The following is a 17,420-nucleotide window of genomic DNA, read 5'->3' as shown; positions in this document are numbered from 1 at the left end:
AGAAGGGGGAGTCGGAAAGGAGAGCTCAGAAGGCCATGGAAGAAAGAAAAGTCAGGAGGAGCTCAGAGGGAGGCAATGGGCAGGCAAGGAGATAAGGTGAGAGAGGGAAAAGGTGAAGGGCATGGTGAAGGAGGGGTGGGAGGTGGGAGGTTTGAGTAAACGATGTTCATGCCAACAGGTTGGAAGCTATATTGGTAGCCTCCAACATGATACCATGAACATTGATTTTTCAAACTTCTGGTAATGCACCCCAACCCTCACCATTCCCCATCCCCTTTTCCCTCTCTCATCTTGTCTTCTTGCCTGCCTATCACCTCCCTCTGAGCTCCAGTCCCCTTTTTTCTTTCTTCCCTGGCCTTCTGTCTCTGTCACCATTCAGCTTCCGAGCTATTTACTTCATCCCTCCCCTCCAGGTTTCACCTATCACCTCGTGTTTTTCAACCCCAACTCCCCACCTTCTAAATCTACTGCTCAGCATTTTTTCTCCAGTCCTGCCGAAGGGTTTCGGCCCGAAATGTAAACTGTACTTTTTTTTTCCCGTAGATGCTGCCTGGCCTGCTGGGTTCCTCCAGCATTTTGTGTGTGTTGCTCAGATTTCCAGCATCTGCAGATTTTCTCTAGTTTGTTAATGAGAGAGGTCACAGGAGAAAGTCCAGACTGGTTCAAACTGATATGAAGGTGACAGTAACTCAAATAACCACACGTTACAACAGTGGTATTCAGAAGAACATCTCTGAATGCAAAACACTTTGAATCTTGAAGTGGAAGGGTTACAGCAGCAGAAGACCATAAACATACACTCAGTGGCCACTTTATAAGGTACAGGAAGTGCCTAATAAAGTGGTGGCTGAGTGTATATTGCTATTCTTCCATTACCTCTGGGTCAAAATTGTTGACCTTCTTACTAATAATGGAGAGTGTCCTTACCAATAGGACCTCAATGATTCAAGAATGGAGCTCAGCACCATCTTCCACAAGTGGAAGGTGGATGTATCCGTTCATCAGCATAGATTAAATGACTAAGTATACAGAAAGCCCAGATTTGGTGTAAATAAGTCAGTGCCCTAAGAAGGGCCAGTGTTTTAACCTAACCCCATCGTGTTTTGTTTAAAACATTACTGTTTGTCATGACAAGCTTGGAAATACTAAAGATTGGCTTTTATTTGTCATATATACATTGAAACAGCAAAACATGAGGTGAAATGTTTCATTTTGCATAAACAACAACATAGACCAAGGATTGTGCATGGGGCAGCCCACAAGTGTTGGCATGTCCCTGGCACCAAGATAACTTGCCCACCATTCATACTAGTTGTATTGGTAACAAACATGCCCTCTCTATTAAAGCTATCTTGCGTAATGAAGCTGGATTTTTTTTCACATCGTATCTGTAGGAGCTGAAACAAAATGTTGAAATTGTTTTCAGAGATACGATTCTCATTTGTAACTCAGAAGTGACGATGAGATTGAATCTTTGAATTATGTTAACTCAGGGAAAATACATTCATGAAAGTACATCACAAATCGAAAATATAAAAAATGATTTTAAAATATACTACTTTCTACATATCCTCTCCAAGTCCTTCCTTTGAAGATTATTCACGTATGATTTTTTGTATCTGTGCATAGACAACAGATGAGACATTTTCATTTGAGGAAGGCAGGTTCTAAAAGAGAAAGAAATACCAATTATACTCAATGCCTGCAGTATTAGGTACAGTATATCTGCTCATTAATGCAAATATCTAATCAGCCAATCATGTAGCAGCAACTCAATGCATCAAAGCATGCAAGCACGATCAAGAGGTTCAGTTGTTGTTCAGTTAAAACGTCAGAATGAGGAAGAAATGTGATCTGAGTAACTTTGACTGTGGAATGATGGTACCAGACAGGGTGGTTTGAGTATCCCAGAAACTGCTGATCTGCGATTTTCACATGCAACAGTCTCTAGAATTTACAGAGGATGCTGTGAAAAAAAGAACATCCAGCGAACAGCATTTCTGTTGGCTAAAGTGCCTTGTTAATGAGAGAGGTCAGAGGAGAATGGCCAGACTGGTTCAAGCTGACAGAAAGGCAACACAGCCTTCCTGGGGATGGGAAGGGTAGTAGGGATAAGCTCCCACTACATATTAAATGCTCCCAATAGCATTCATCTCAAACAGTTTCTGAGAGAACCAAGTCCAACTCCTGGTCTTCACGTGTAGCTTAGCTACTGAGCCCGGCGGAGACATTTAACCATTTTGTACTAACAGGAGAAGGGGCAAAGGAGGGTTACTGGTACCTTGAAAACTGGCACTTCATGGCAGATGGGGCTCAAGAGTTGTGCTTGGCAACACATCTAGGAGAACAAAAGCTCTTATCTCAATTCTCCACTGTGTTGTGGCTATACCCACTCATGAGAAGGCTTTGGGCGTAAACCCTGAGGGAAAAATCCAGAGCTGGAGTCCCCAAGGCAGTGCTACATTGAGTTCAAATCTGTCTGGCAACTCCTCCACTGCACCTGGTGTCAAACTGTATTGGCCCATTGGATTCATCTGCTGCATGGAGAGCGGGAGCCTGCTGCTTGGGCAGCAACTTGTTCTCTGTAGCATACCACCCTGGCTTGCATAGTGACTTCAACAGCTGGGACACAACATCCATGGTTGACCCCAACCAATGGAGAACATCACAAAGCTGGTGTACAGAACAGCAGCTGAGTTCATGAAGATACACTCAGTGGCCATTTTATTAGGTGCAGGACATACTTAATAAAGTGGCCATTGAGTCTATATTTAATCCAGTTGATATTTTATCTGTTTAGATCAGTAAAGAATGCTACAGATTTGATTTGGAACTTAATATTTGTTGGTTTTAGGATTTCCCAACAGAATCAATGTACTTACAGTACCTAACACTTAATTGGAGGATGGTGTGGCATGTCTCTCCCCTGTGATAATTGCAAACATCACAATTAAAAGATGATAGTAGTGGATCACACTGATAAAGGAAGTGACAAATAGAATGCAAATGTCCTAAATTGACTGCATTGCTCTCTTCTTGACAAAGATTAGCAAACATAGAAACATAGAAACATAGAAAATAGGTGCAGGAGTAGGCCATTCGGCCCTTCGAGCCTGCACCGCCATTTATTATGATCATGGCTGATCATCCAACTCAGAACCCCGCCCCAGCCTTCCCTCCATACCCCCTGACCCCTGTAGCCACAAGGGCCATATCTAACTCCCTCTTAAACATAGCCAATGAACTGGCCTCAACAGTTTGCTGTGGCAGAGAATTCCACAGATTCACCACTCTCTGTGTGAAGAAGTTTTTCCTAATCTCGGTCCTAAAAGGCTTCCCCTCTATCCTCAAACTGTGACCCCTCGTTCTGGACTTCCCCAACATCGGGAACAATCTTCCTGCATCTAGCCTGTCCAATCCCTTTAGGATCTTATACGTTTCAATCAGATCCCCCCTCAATCTTCTAAATTCCAACGAGTACAAGCCCAGTTCATCCAGTCTTTCTTCATATGAAAGTCCTGCCATCCCAGGAATCAATCTGGTGAACCTTCTTTGTACTCCCTCTATGGCAAAGCAATAAGAACGGAGCACGACTGCGCAAACGTGTGGAAGCCGGCCAGTGAGAACAGCAGGAAGAGTTTAAAAGAAAGATAGATTTACAGAGCGGGCGTTGGAGGAGCGGGCAACGGAGTAGTGGGAGACAGAGTAGGAAGGCTTTGGCTTAATGGGGCTTAGGCAATAAGGAATCGAGGCCAGGTAGGTTATCTGTTTAAAGTAAAGACAGAAAGTACGGTGTTCTGTGCTCGGTGTCAGACGTGGGAGGTCCTGGAGACTCCTGGACGACCACATCTGCACCAGGTGTGTCGAGCTGCAGCTCCTTAGAGACCACGTTAGGGAACTGGAGCTGCAGCTCAATGACCTTTGTCTGGTCAGGGAGAGTGAGGAGGTGATAGAGAGGAGTTATAGGCAGGTAGTCACCCCAGGACCACAGGAGACAGAGAAGTGGGTAACAGTCGGGAGAGGGAAGGGCAAGAAGCAGATCCCCCTTAACAATAAGTATTCTTGCTTGAGTACTGTTTGGGGGGGGGGGAAACGGCCTACCTGGGGGAAGCAACAGTGGTCGTGCCTCTGGCACAGAGTCTGGACCTGTGGCTCAGAAGGGTAGGGAAAGGAAGAGGACGGCAGCAGTGATAGGAAACTCTATAGTTAGGGAGTCACATAGGTGATTCTGTGGACGCAGGAAAGAAACACGGATGGTGGTTTTCCTCCAGGTGCCAGGGTCCGATCCGGGATGTTTCTGATCACATCCACAATATCTTGAAGTAGGAAGAACAGCCAGAGGTTGTGGTACATATTGGTACCAATGACATAGATGGGAAAAGGGAGGAGGTCCTGAAAACAGGCTACAGGGAGTTAGGAAAGAAGTTGAGAAGCAAGACCTCAAAAGAAGTAATCTCGGGATTCCTGCCTGTGCCACGTGACAGTAAGTATAGGAATAGAATGAGGTGGAGGATAAATGCGTGGCTGAGGGATTGGAGCAGTGGTCAGGGAGACAGATTTCTGGATCATTGGGACCTCTTCTGGGGCAGGTGTGACCTGAACAAGAAAGACGATTTGCACTTGAATCCGAGGGGGACCAATATCCTGGCGGGAAGGTTTGCTGAGACTATTGGGGAGAGGTTAAACTAGAATCGCTAGGGGGTGGAAACTGAACTGAAGTGATGGAGGAAAGGGAGGTTCGCTCACAAATAGAGAAAGGTTGGAGACAGTACAAAAGGGAGAATGGGCAGGTGATAGAGAAGAGACACACTGAGCCTGAACGTTCGAGATGTGTCTATTTTAATACAAGGACTATCATGAATAAAGTGGATGAGCTTAGAGCGTGGATCAGCACTTGGAGCTATGATGTTGTGGCCATTGCAGGGATTTGGATGGTATAGGGACAGGAATGGGTATTTCAAGTGCCAGGCTTTAGATGTTACAGAGAGGATAGGAAGGGAAGCAAAAGAGGTGGAGGTGTGGCACTGTTGATCAGAGATAGTATCACGGCTGCAGAAAAGGAGGTAGTCATGGAGGGGTTGTCTACAGAGTCTCTGTGGGTGGAAGTTAGGAATAGGAAGGGGTCAGTAACTCCACTGGGTGCTTTTTATAGACCACGCAACAGAAACAGGGACATCAAGGAGTAGATAGGGAGACAGATTCTGGAAAGGAGTAATAATAACAGATTTGTTGTGGTGGGAGATTTTAATTTCCCAAATATTGATTGGCATCTCCCTAGAGTGAGGGGTTTAGATGAGGTAGAGTTTGTTAGGTATGTTCAGGAAAGTTTCCTGACACAATTTGTAGATAAGCCTACAAGAGGAGAGGTTGTACTTGATCTGGTATTGGGAAATGAAACTGGTCAGGTGTCAGGTCTCTCAGTGGGAGAGCATTTTGGAGATAGTGATCACAATTCTATCTCCTATCTCTGTAGCCTTGGAGAGGGATAGGAACAGACAAGTTAGGGAAATGTTTAACTGGAGTAAGGGGAAATATGAGGATATCAGGCAGGAACTTGGAAGCATAGATTGGAAACAGATGTTCTCAGGGAAATGTATGGAAGAAATGTGACAAATGTTCAGGGGATATTTGCGGGGGTTCTGAGTAGGTACGTTCCAATGAGACATGGAAAGGGTGGTAGGGTACAAGATCCGTGGTGTACAAAGGCTGTGGTAAATCTAGTCAAGAAGAAAAGAAGAGCTTATGAAAGGTTCAAAAAACTAGGTAATGATAGGAATCATAATGATAGAGATTATAAAGCTAGCAGGAAGGAGATTAAGAATGAAATTAGGAGAGCCAGAAGGGGCCATGAGAACGCCTTGCCGGGGAGGATTAAGGAAAACCCCAAGGCATTCTACAAGTATGTGAAGAGCAAGAGGATAAGGCATGAGAGAATAGGACCTATCAAGTGTGATAGTGGAAAAGTGTGTATGAAACTGGAGGAAATAGCAGAGGTACTTAATGAATACTTTGCTTCAGTATTCACTACAGAAAAGGATCTTGGCAATTGTAAGGATGACTTGCAGCGGACTGAAAAGCTTGAGAATGTAGATATTAAGGAAGAGGATGTGCTGGAACTTTTAAAAAGCATCAAATTGGATAAGTCACCGGGACCGGATGGGATGCACCCCAGTCTACTGTGGGAAGTGAGGGTGGAGATTGCTGAACCTCTAGCGATGATCTTTGCATCAACAATGAAGATGGGAGAGGCTCTAGAGGATTGGAGAGTTGTGGATGTTGTTCCCTTATTCAAGAGTAGAGATAGCCCAGGAATTTATAGGCCAGTGAGTCTTACTTCAGTGGTTGGTAAGTTGATGGAGAAGATCCTGAGAGGCAGGATTTATGAACATTTGGAGAGGCATAAATGATTAGGAATAGTCAGCATGGCTTTGTCAAGGGCAGGTCGTGCCTTATGAGCCTGATGGAATTTTTTGAGGATGAAACTTAACACATTGATGAAGGTAGAGCCATAGATGTAGTGCATATGGATTTTAGCAAGGCATTTGATAAAGTACCCTGTGCAAGGCTTACTGAGAAAGTAAGGTGGCATGGGATCCATGGGACATTGTTTTATGGATCCAGAACCATAAAGAGTGGTTGTAGACGGGTCATATTCTGCATGGAGGCTGGTGATCAGTGGTGTGCCTCAGGGATCTGTTCTGGGACCTCTAATCTTTGTGATTTTTATAAATGACCTGATGAGCAAGTGGATCTGTGGATCTGTTGTGAATCTGTGGTTCTATGGTTCTATAGCAGTGTGGAGGATCAGAGGGATCTTGGGGTCCGAGTCCAAAGGACACTCAAAGCTGCTGTATAGGTTGACTCTGTGGTTAAGAAAGCCTATGGTCCATTGATCTTCATCAATCGTGAAACTGAGTTTAGAACCCAGAGGTAATGTTGCAGCTATATAGGACCCTGCTCATACCCCACATGGAGTACTGTGCTCAATTCTGGTCACCTCACTACAGAAAGGACATGGAAACTATAGAAAGGGTAGAGAAGAGATTTACAAGGATTTTGCCTGGACTGGGGAGTATGCCTTATGAGAATAGGTTGAGTGAACTCGGCCTTTTCTCCTTGGAGCGATGGAGGATGAGAGATGACCTGATAGAGGTGTACAAGATAATGAGAGGCATTGATTGTGTGGATAGTCAGAGGCTTTACCCCAGGGCTGAAATGGCTAGCACGAGAGGGCATAGTTTTAAGGTGCTTGGAAGTAGGTACAGAGGAGATGTCAAGGGTAAGTTTTTTTTTATGTAGAGAGTGGTGAGTGTGTGGAATGGGCTGTCAGCGGCAGTGGTGGAGGTGGAAACGATAGGGTCTTTTAAGTGACTCCTGGATGGCTATATGGAGCTTTGAAAATTAGCGGGCTGTGAGTAAAGCCTAGGTAGTTCTAAGGTAGGTACATGTTCAGTACAACTTTGTCGGCCGAAGAGCCTGTATTGTGCTGTATGTTTTCTATGTTTTTATGCTCGATTTAATTGATCAAAATTTATTTGCTCAATTTAATTGATTTGATCGATTAAGCGGCCGGCCGAATTGGAAAGTTCGAGCATGGGCCGAATAGAAGTGGCACGGCTCAGGTCTGAGAACATAATAAAGTAGCAGGGCCCGGGTCTGAGAATGAGGAATGACATGAGGTTTGGATGATTTAAGCACCGGGCCAGATTGAAATGGTCAGTGTGATGGCCCAGAGGGAAGGGGCAGGCCGGTTCAGCTCAGTACACAGTGTAATTTACTCATCTCTGCACTGAACTGAGGCTGTGGCCTGCAACTCATGGCCCCCTGAATTGGATGCAGTGACGAATGGCTTCCTGGTTGAAAACTGATTTTCGTGAACTTCCGTTCTGAAAGTTATTTGTTTACTTTTATTGTTTGCACAATTTGCTGTTATTTTTCTGCACATTGAATGTTTGATAGTCCTTTTTTAATGAGTTCTATTGAGTTTCTTTGTTTTATGGCTGCCTGTAAGGCGTGAATCTCAAAGTTGTGTGTAGTTTACGTACTTTGATAATAAATATATTTTGGACTTTGAACTTCTGAATTTTGAATTTCCAGAAAACATATCGATTCATACAGGTAAAAATATGCATAAACCACAGTGAGCTAAAGAGATGATTGCAAATTAAATAAACTTTTTCATGATTCTTGGATGATTCCAGGTCATTGAGGAGTTGTGAATGCGAGTGTTTTTCAGATAAATCCACTGGGAAATAAGGAAGTGGAAAACAAGAACTCTTTCCCGTTTTATTTCTATTGAAGTCAATGGTGTTCAGGAGGATGAGGAGAGATTTCATTGAAACGAATCAGATACCAATAGGCCTGGAGGGAGTGGTTATGGGAAGGTGCTTCCATTAGTAAGAGGGTTGTGAATCTGTGGAATTTTTTGCCACCGTGGCCTGTGGTGGCCAAATCGGGTATATTTATGAAAGAGGTTCATGGGTTCTTGATTGGTAACGGGGTTAAGGATTACAGGGTGATTCTGTTTGTAAAAATAATCAGCCATTATTTAAATGGTGGAGCAAGCTTGAGGGGCCAAATGGCCTAATCTTGCTCCTATCTCTTGTAGCTCTGAGGTCTTATGGAAGAGTGAGAGATCAGAGACTTGCATCGAAATATACAGTGAAATGTTAAACAAGAAAATGCCAACGGATACTGAAAATCCAAAGCAACACACACAATGTGCTGGAGGAACTCAGAAGATCAGGAAGTATCTATGGAAATTAATAAACAGTCAACATTTTGGGCTGAGAACCTTCTTCAGGACTAAAAAAGAAAGGGATATATGCCAATGTGAAAAAGGTAGTGGGAGGGGAAGTAGGATAGCTGGAATGTGATAGGTGAAGCCAGTTGGGTTGGAAAGATAAAGGAATGGAGAAGAAGGAATCTGATAGGAAGGGAGAGTTGAGGCCAGTTCATTGGCTATATTTAAGAGGGAGTTAGATATGGCCCTTGTGGCTAAGGGGATCGGGGGTATGGAGAGAAGGCAGGTACAGGGTTCTGAGTTGGATGATCAGCCATGAACATACTGAATGGCGCTGCAGGCTCGAAGGGCTGAATGGCCTACTCCTGCACCTATTTTCTATGTTTCTATGAGAGTGGACCATAGGAGAAAGAGAAAGAGGAGGGGATTGTTTGGTGAGAAGGTGTATGAGTCCAGAGTGAAGAATAGAAAAAGAGGGGAGGAGGAGAAATCGATATTCATGCCATCAATTTGAAGACTACCCAGGTAGAATATAAAGTGTTGTTCCTTCACTCTGAGGGTGGCCTTATCTTGTCATAAGAGGAGGCTGAGAACTGTCACTTTGGAATTGGGATGGGAATCAAAATTAAAATACTTGTTCAGAGAGAAGTTCCTCTTTTGGTTGAATTGATTTGACACAAACAGTTTGCCATCATGCCATCAGGTTGATTTGACAAGCAACAGAGAGAAATGTGATGATATGGACAGGAGAACCGACATTAGTCACGTTTACTGATTCAGAATTGTGCTGACTGACTTTCTATGTCCTCTGAGGACACAAATGTGCCTTGAGTTGGCACCTGACCAGCAGCAACACTGCAACGTTGTGTTGCGATATCAGCCTGGATGTTTGTGCTTGTATCTGTGGGGGGAGACCGGACCTGCACGGAGAAGGCTGGGTTATGGACTGAGCCTCAGTTGACTGTCCCACGGTATGTTAATGGTGTGCGCGAGGAGCTTTACCCCAGGACGGCCATATCAGGGGCCCAAAGAGTTTCAGACTCATCACCAACAATCCTCATCCTGATAAAAAATGAAAAAAATTAAAACAATTTTATCACCTGGTGCATTTTTCTCAAAGCAGATGGATGCATAATGAATATTTTCCTGTGTGCCTGCAGGGACAAATAGAAACAAAGATGATAAACATAAAGATTAGCTTTATTTGTACATGAACATTGAAACAGCGAAACATACAATGAAAAGTGTTGTTTGTGTAAACAACCAACACAGTCCGAGCTTGTGCTGGTGGCAGCCTTCAAGGTTCACCATGCTTTCCACACAACATAACATGCCCACAACTTCCCAACCCTGACCATAGTCTTTGGAATGTGGGAGGAAACTGGAGCACCCAGAGGAAACCTACACAGTCATGGGAAGAATGTACAAACTCCTTACAGACAGCGTCAGAATTGAGCCCAATTGTTACTGCTGTGAAGCGTTAAGCAAATCTATTCACTACCGTGCTGTCCCAATTGATTTGAGTTTGTTCAATCTGCTGAGTTCGTCCTGCAGTTTGCTTTATTATTCCACACTTTTACATCTTGTGTCTACAAGGAATTTGCATCAGTATCAGGAGGAATTAACATGCAAATCAAGTAATGGATGAATTCCAAATTGGAAACATCACTGTTCAGTAAGATAAAAATATTTAATATGTCAAATGTATTAAGTCATGTGTGTTGTTAATGGTTGTGTGCATGTATACAAAGTGGGCACGTGGCCAAGTGCTGAAGGCATTCGACTAGCGATCTGATGGTCATGAATTTGAGCCCCAGCCAAGGCAGCGTGTTGTGTCCTTGAGCAAGGCACTTAATCACAGATTGCTCTGCGACGACACTGGTGCCAAGCTGTATGGGTCCTAATGCCCTTCCCTTGGACAACATCGGTGTCCTGGAGAGGAGAGACTTGCAGCATGGACAACTGCTGATCTTCCATACAACCTTGCCCAGGCCTGCGCCCTGGAGAGTGAAGACTTTCCAGGCACAGATCCATGGTCTCGCAAGGCTAACAGATGCCTTTATGTATACAAACAATTATGTATATAATTTTATTGTTTGCGCAATATTCTCCTACATTTCCCCTCTTTATTGCTTGTACTTTATGACAGGGACACAACATGAAGATTTTTACTCCCCTGGATGTAATGAATAAATAAATAAACAAATAAACAAATGAATTAAGTAACAATTTTCATCAGCCACACTTCTGCTCTCCCTCACACCATCTTCCCCTTCCAACCAGAAGTTCTTTCAGCCACATGTCAGCTCTTTTGTCAGTGAAGTGCATCTGTGAAGTATCAGTCTATGTTACACATTCAACAGGGGCTTGAACCCAGAATTTCCTATTTCTGAGGAAATTAGTTTATCAGACAAAGGTAAAGGTTAGCTTTACTTGTCACATGTACAAAAAAGGCTGAAATACATTGTTTGTGTCAAATCCAATCAGCGAGGATTGTGCTGAGCAGCGTGCGAGTGTCGTCAGGTTTCTGGTGCCAACATAGCATTCCGGCAGCTTACTAACCCTAAACTCTACACCTTTAGGATGTGGGAGGAAATCAGAGAACATGAGGACATCCAGAGAGAACGTACAAACTCCCTGCAGTCAGTGGTGGGAATCGAACACTAATCTTTCTGCTCGTGCTGAAAAGCAGTGTGCTAATCAGTACAAAGTGGTGTTATAGTGACACTGCCACAGAACAACCCAAAGGATGCCACCTCAGGATAGAGGGACGGCAATATAGAACAGAGATGAGGAGGAATTTCTTCAGCTAGAGAGTGGTGAATCTGTGGAATTTGTTGCCACAGATCGCAAAGGAGGCCAAATCATTGGATATTGTAGAAATAAACGTGTGAACTATTTTCTGAACGGGGAGAGAATCCAAAGGTCTGAGATGCAGAGCGACTTGGGAATCCTTGTGCAGAACACCCTAAAGGTTAACTTGCAGGTTGAGTCGGTGGTGAGGAAGGTAAATGCCATGTCAATATTCATTTCAAGAAGCCAAGAATACAAGAGCAAAGATGTGAAGCTGAGGCGTTATAAGGCACTGGTGATGCCTCACCTTGAGTGAACAGTTTTGGGCCTTTCATCTCAGAAATGATGTGCTGGCATTGGAGAGGGTCCAGAGGAGGTTCACAAGGTTGATTCCAGGAATGAAAGGTTTTTCATACGAACAACACTTAATGGCTCTGGGTCTGTAATTAGCGGAATTCAGACGGATGAGGGGGGATCTCATTGAGTCCTTTCGAATGTTGAAAGGCCTAGACAAGAGTAGATGTGGAAAGGACGTTTCCCATGGTGGGAGAGTCTAGGACAAGAGGGCACAGGGGCGCCCTTTCAAAACAGAGATGCAAAGAAATTTCTTTAGCCAAAGGCTGGTAAATTTGTGAAAATTTTTTGCCACATACAGCTATGGAGGCCAGGTTGTTGGGTGTATTTAAGGCAGAGATTGATAGGTTCTTGATTGGACGTGGCATCAAAGGTTATGGGGAGAAGGCTGAGAACTGGGGTTGAGGAGAAGATAGAAAAAAATGGATCTGTCATAATTGAATGGCAGAGCAGACTCGATGGGCCTGATGGCCTAATTCTGCTCCTATGTCTTATGGTCATATATTTTAGGCAGAGGTTGATAGATTCTTGAGTAGTCAGGGCACGAAGCGTTAGAGGGAGAAGGCAGGAGACTGGGGCTGAGACAGAAATGGATCAGCCATGATGAAATGGCAGATCATACTCAATGACTCAAATGGCCAACGTCTGCTCCAATACCTTATGGTCTCACAAACATTGCGTTGCTCCATATTTATTAAACAGAATATATAAATGTAGCCCTCCCCTTCCTCACCGGGCTCATATGGAAACTTTGCTCATTAGCTGGCTCTGCTAACAGCCACGTGATTCAGCAGTGAGGAGACCACTTTTCACAACAATATACACCTAGGGTCAGGATGCTTTGGGGTTCAACCAAACAGGAACGCCATGATGTTCCCCTTAACAAAACCTTGATCTGAGTGAATGCTGCGTAAATCCTGCCCATACACAATTGTCGGTCGGCAAGAAATAACAGATTGTACACCGCATAAAATTATAAATAAAGTATATTTACAAAGTTCAGTTTCATTGAACAGTTAGTAGGAAAGAGAAAAGAAAAATAAATGGAAGGGCCTGTTACAGTTAAACCAGTCCAATGTGCCCATAAAGTCGGAGCTCAACCTGGAGTTGTCTTTTACTCAAGTGCCGGACCCACGGTCTGCATGAAGGCACACACCACATTCTGAACTTCGCTCAAAATCCATTTTGAACAAATGGGCCCTCTCTCAGGAGTATTGGCCTTTCCTCCTTGGAGCCATTCATTTGCACAAAACACTTTGTGCAATGGAGATGCTTCTTCCCGTGGGATTCTCAGGCATCTTCCCCCCTGTCCTCTCTGAAAATATATCCCGTACCAGACTACTGTCCATCACAAATCACTCTCCATCCCAGTGACTCTAGAATTTTCTCCCGATTCTGCCATCCTGATTGGGTGACACAACATTCCTAAGTTGAACTGCAGGGCTTCTTATCTTTAGCCGAAACCAAAACATCCCACCAGCAGGAACACAGCTTTTCCAGAAACTGCCAAAATGAAATTTCTACAGCCTAGCAATAAAATTCTTAAGCAGGGCACTACATGAAGACCGTGGCTAAATTATCTCTTTTTTTTCTCTGATTTCATTCAGTCACTTCTCTCAGTTTTGACTTGATATTATTTCCACAGGATATATAGTTCTCCAGTATGTAAACCTGCCTGTGTGATGCTGGATATTAGCAGTTGGGAATCTGTATAATCACATGGCCTCTTGGAACTGAGATATATGTGGAGAGATGGGTTAATTCAACTTGTATTCCCTTAGATACCAACAAAGTAGCTGCAGAAAGGATATTTCCTACAGTAGAGAGTCCAAGACATGATCAGAGTTTAAAGACAGGAGTCATTCAGGACTGAAATGAGGAATTCCCAGATAATAATGAACCAGGTGAATTCTCCACTGGCTGAAGCCAAATCCTTATATATGTTCATAAAGTTAGACTTCGACCAGAGGGATTAAATAATATGAAGAGAAAGCTAGAATGTAGAAAAAAGATTTTTCACATTTAAAAAAGTGGTCTGATTTATTAAAAAATATTTCAGATTTTTCAAGAAAATTTGCTCTGTTCATGTATATTCAGAAATATCATCTAATTTCTGGGTTGTCCATAAGGTAAAGTGTTGTGGTTTATCTATATTGGAGTGTTGTAGAATGCAGAGTGAGCCCTGTGCTGTATGAAGAAGACTGGGAGGGCATGAAGGATAGTCAACACTAGACAGGGCATTGGATTGATCAGTCAGTTTTGTGCTTGAGATTCCATTCCTCTAAACATACATTTTAATTGCAAGCCTACAAACTGTCGAGTTAGTAATTTCACGAAAGTACAGAGAGAGAAATTCATTGAATAAGAGATTGATCTATTTACCTTCTTGGATTGTCTTCCTGCTCACAGACATATATTCAGCAATATGGCTGGTCTCAGGCTCCCGCATCTCATTAGTTCCTGGAAAATAAACATTTCATTTCCTTGGCTCGATTTTCAAGAAGCAACATTTGGTATCTCTGGGAAAAAAGTGCCCAATTAATAATGACAGCTACCAACATGAGGCTGAGGTCGATAGGTTGATGATTAGTCAGGTCATGAAGGGATACGGGGAGAAGTCAGGAGACTGGTGCTGAGAAGGAAATGGATTGGCAAAGATGAAATGGTGGAGCAACTTAATGGCCAAATGGCCTAATCTTTCTGATATATCTTTTGGTCTTATAATGCCACTATATGTCAGTGTTTGAAAATAACTTTTAAGTTACTAAGTCAAATCAAAACTGCTGTGAGCCAATGGGACACAGAAGTAAAATTGCTTTGATGTCTCTGTCTTGATGTTACCTTCTTCTGACTGAATCTCATTTGGATTTGCATGAAGGTTAGAATCATCTTCTGTGTTCCTCTCTGTTCGTTGCGATTTCTGATTTGTATTTCCCAAACTTGTAAAGACAGAGGAGAGCTCTCAAAATGATTTCTGCTTTTTCTCAAACTTCATGCATTTAGCCAAATGCACTTCAACTGCCCATTAGCTCAAATCTTTACAAGTTAAAAAAACGCGACAATATGTAATTGATCTTTCTATAGTCATCAGATTCATCCTCAACGATAGATTAATACCTGACTTTGGAATCATATTCCCCTTCAGGTACCTTACCTGTAAGCTTGCGCTTTCTTAGACACAACACCATCACCAGGATAATGATGAGGAGAAGGGCCAGTCCACTAGTAATTACAAAAGTAGTGTGTTTAAAACTGTAATCCTCTGTCAAAACAAAAAGCACAAATTTCTCATTTATTTTGCTAACATCCTTCAAAAGCTGTCTAAATGGCTGAGAAATAACATTGATTAATTTAGATCTCAGGTTCTGGGTTTAGTTTCTGATCGAGGTTAACTAACCTGAATGTTGAAGAACTACACTTATCCTCAGTAACCATCAGAGAGAGACAAGAAATGAATCAGAGTGGCATCTAGGTCCCGATTTCAATCAGGTATCTCTTTCTGGCAGGAGATATCTGGGAATATGCAGCTGTCAGGAATCCAGTTCATGTCATAGTCATAGTCATACTTTATTGATCCCGAGGGAAATTGGTTTTCGTTGCAGTTGCACCATAAATAATTAAACAGTAATAAAATCATAATAATTAAATAGTAATATGTAAATTATGCCAGGAAATAAGTCCAGGACCAGCTTATTGGGTCAGGGTGTCTGACCCTCCAAGGGAGGAATTGTAAAGTTTGATGGCCACAGGCAGGAATGACTTCCTATGACGCTCAGTGTTACATCTCGGTGGAATGAGTCTCTGGCTGAATGTACTCCTGTTCCCAACCAATCCATTACGTAGTGGATGGGAGACATTGTCCAAGATGGCAAGCAACTTGGACAGCATCCTCTTTTCAGACACCACCGTCAGAGAATCCAGTTCCATCCCCACAACATCACTGGCTTTACGAATGAGTTTGTTGATTCTGTTGGCGTCTGCCACCCTCAGCCTGCTGCCCCAGCACACAACAGCAAACATGATCGCACTGGCCACCACAGACTCGTAGAACATCCTCAACCTCATCTGACAGATGTTAAAGGACCTCAGTCTCCTCAGGAAATGTGTGAGGCTTCCCACTGTTCAACAGAGGAATGTCCATCATAGTCTGTGTTTCTACTGGAATAAGAATTGCCACAGTGGGGTGGCTTTTGCCCCAGAGCTTCTATCCCCTCTAAACGGGAGCTGTAAATGCCAGATACACTCAGCAGGTTAGGCAGCTTCTGTGGAAAGAGAACTGGGAGAACAATGTTTCAGGTCGAAAATCCTCCAGCAAATTTGAAGGAAGGGTTTTTGGAAAAATATTGATCAGATTCCAAGGAAGAATCTTTGACCTGAAATGTTAACTCTTTTCAGTTTCTACAGATAATGTCATACCTGCTTAATGTTTCCAGCCCACAACCTACCACCCCACTGACCTCTGCCTCCAGCATGTAATTCTCCGTAATTTCAGCCATCTCCAACAGGATCTCACCATCATTCACATCTTTCTGTCCCTCACCCCCATTTTCAGCTTTCAACAGGGATCGCTCCAACGTAAATCCCTTGTCCACTTGTCCCTTCCCACTGATCTCCCTTATTTTACTTATCCTTGCAAGTACTACACCTCCCTCACTACCACCCAAGGCCCTAACTATTCCTTCCAGGTGAGGTGACACTTTACCTGTGAGTCTGTTGGGGTCATCTACTGCGTCCAGTACACCTGGTGTGGCCTCATGTATGTCGTTGAGACCTGACATAGATTGGGAGACCGCTTTGACGAGCATCTATGCTCCATCCACCAGGAAAAGTGGGATCACCCAGTGCCCTCCCATTTGAAATCTACTGCCTATTCCCATTCCGGCATGTCAGTCCATGACCTCATCTACTACTGCGATAAGGCCACACTCAGGTTGGAGGAGCTACACCTCATAGTCTGTCTGGGTAGCCTCCAACCTGATAGCATGAATATTGATTTCTCAAACGAGGCAATTGTACACCCCTTCACCATTCCCCATTCCTGTTTCCCTCTTTCACCTTATTTCCTTACTTTTCCATCACTGCTCTCTGCTGCTCCTCCACTCTCCCTTTCTTCCATGGTAACCTACCCTCTCCTTTCAGATTCCCCCTTCTCCAGCCCTTTATCTCTTTCACCAATCAAGTTTGTAGTTCTTTACTTCACACTTGCACCTCTTCCTGTTTCATCAATCACCTTCCATCCTGAACTTCTTTCTCCCCCACACCCCACCTTCTTGCTCTGACTTCTCATCTTTTTTTCCCAGTCCTGATCAAGGATCTCGGCCCAAAACGTCGACTGTTTACTCTTTTCCACAGGTGTTGCCTGGCCTGCTGTGTTCCTCCTGAAATTTGTGTGTGTTGCTTTGATTTCCAGCATCTAAAGATTTTCTCCTGTTGATGGTTCCCGTATTTCTCTCTCTACTTCAGGCTTCCTGCATCTAGAACTTTCCGTTTTTCAAGTACTAAAACTCTACTGTGCATTTAACTACCATGT

The 17,420-nt window shown here is 43.4% G+C and overlaps 1 protein-coding gene across 1 annotated transcript in view; it reads right to left on the bottom strand.

Moving 5' to 3' along the window:
* Positions 1 to 1,210: 1,210 nt before the first annotated feature.
* LOC134348852 (uncharacterized) overlaps positions 1,211 to 17,420 on the bottom strand; it is a 59,372-nt gene continuing 43,162 nt past the window's right edge. The window contains exons 5-8 of the mRNA XM_063052635.1: positions 15,045 to 15,152; positions 14,273 to 14,350; positions 9,844 to 9,897; positions 1,211 to 1,667 (exon numbers count right to left, since the gene is read on the bottom strand). Of these exons, the coding sequence (XP_062908705.1) occupies positions 1,648 to 1,667; positions 9,844 to 9,897; positions 14,273 to 14,350; positions 15,045 to 15,152 (260 nt within the window). The 3' untranslated portion in view covers positions 1,211 to 1,647. The remainder of the gene's footprint in view (positions 1,668 to 9,843; positions 9,898 to 14,272; positions 14,351 to 15,044; positions 15,153 to 17,420) is intronic.

Source organism: Mobula hypostoma, chromosome 7, assembly GCF_963921235.1.
Source record: "Mobula hypostoma chromosome 7, sMobHyp1.1, whole genome shotgun sequence".
NCBI lineage: Eukaryota > Metazoa > Chordata > Chondrichthyes > Myliobatiformes > Myliobatidae > Mobula > Mobula hypostoma.
This window is presented reverse-complemented; position numbering and strand designations above follow the sequence as displayed.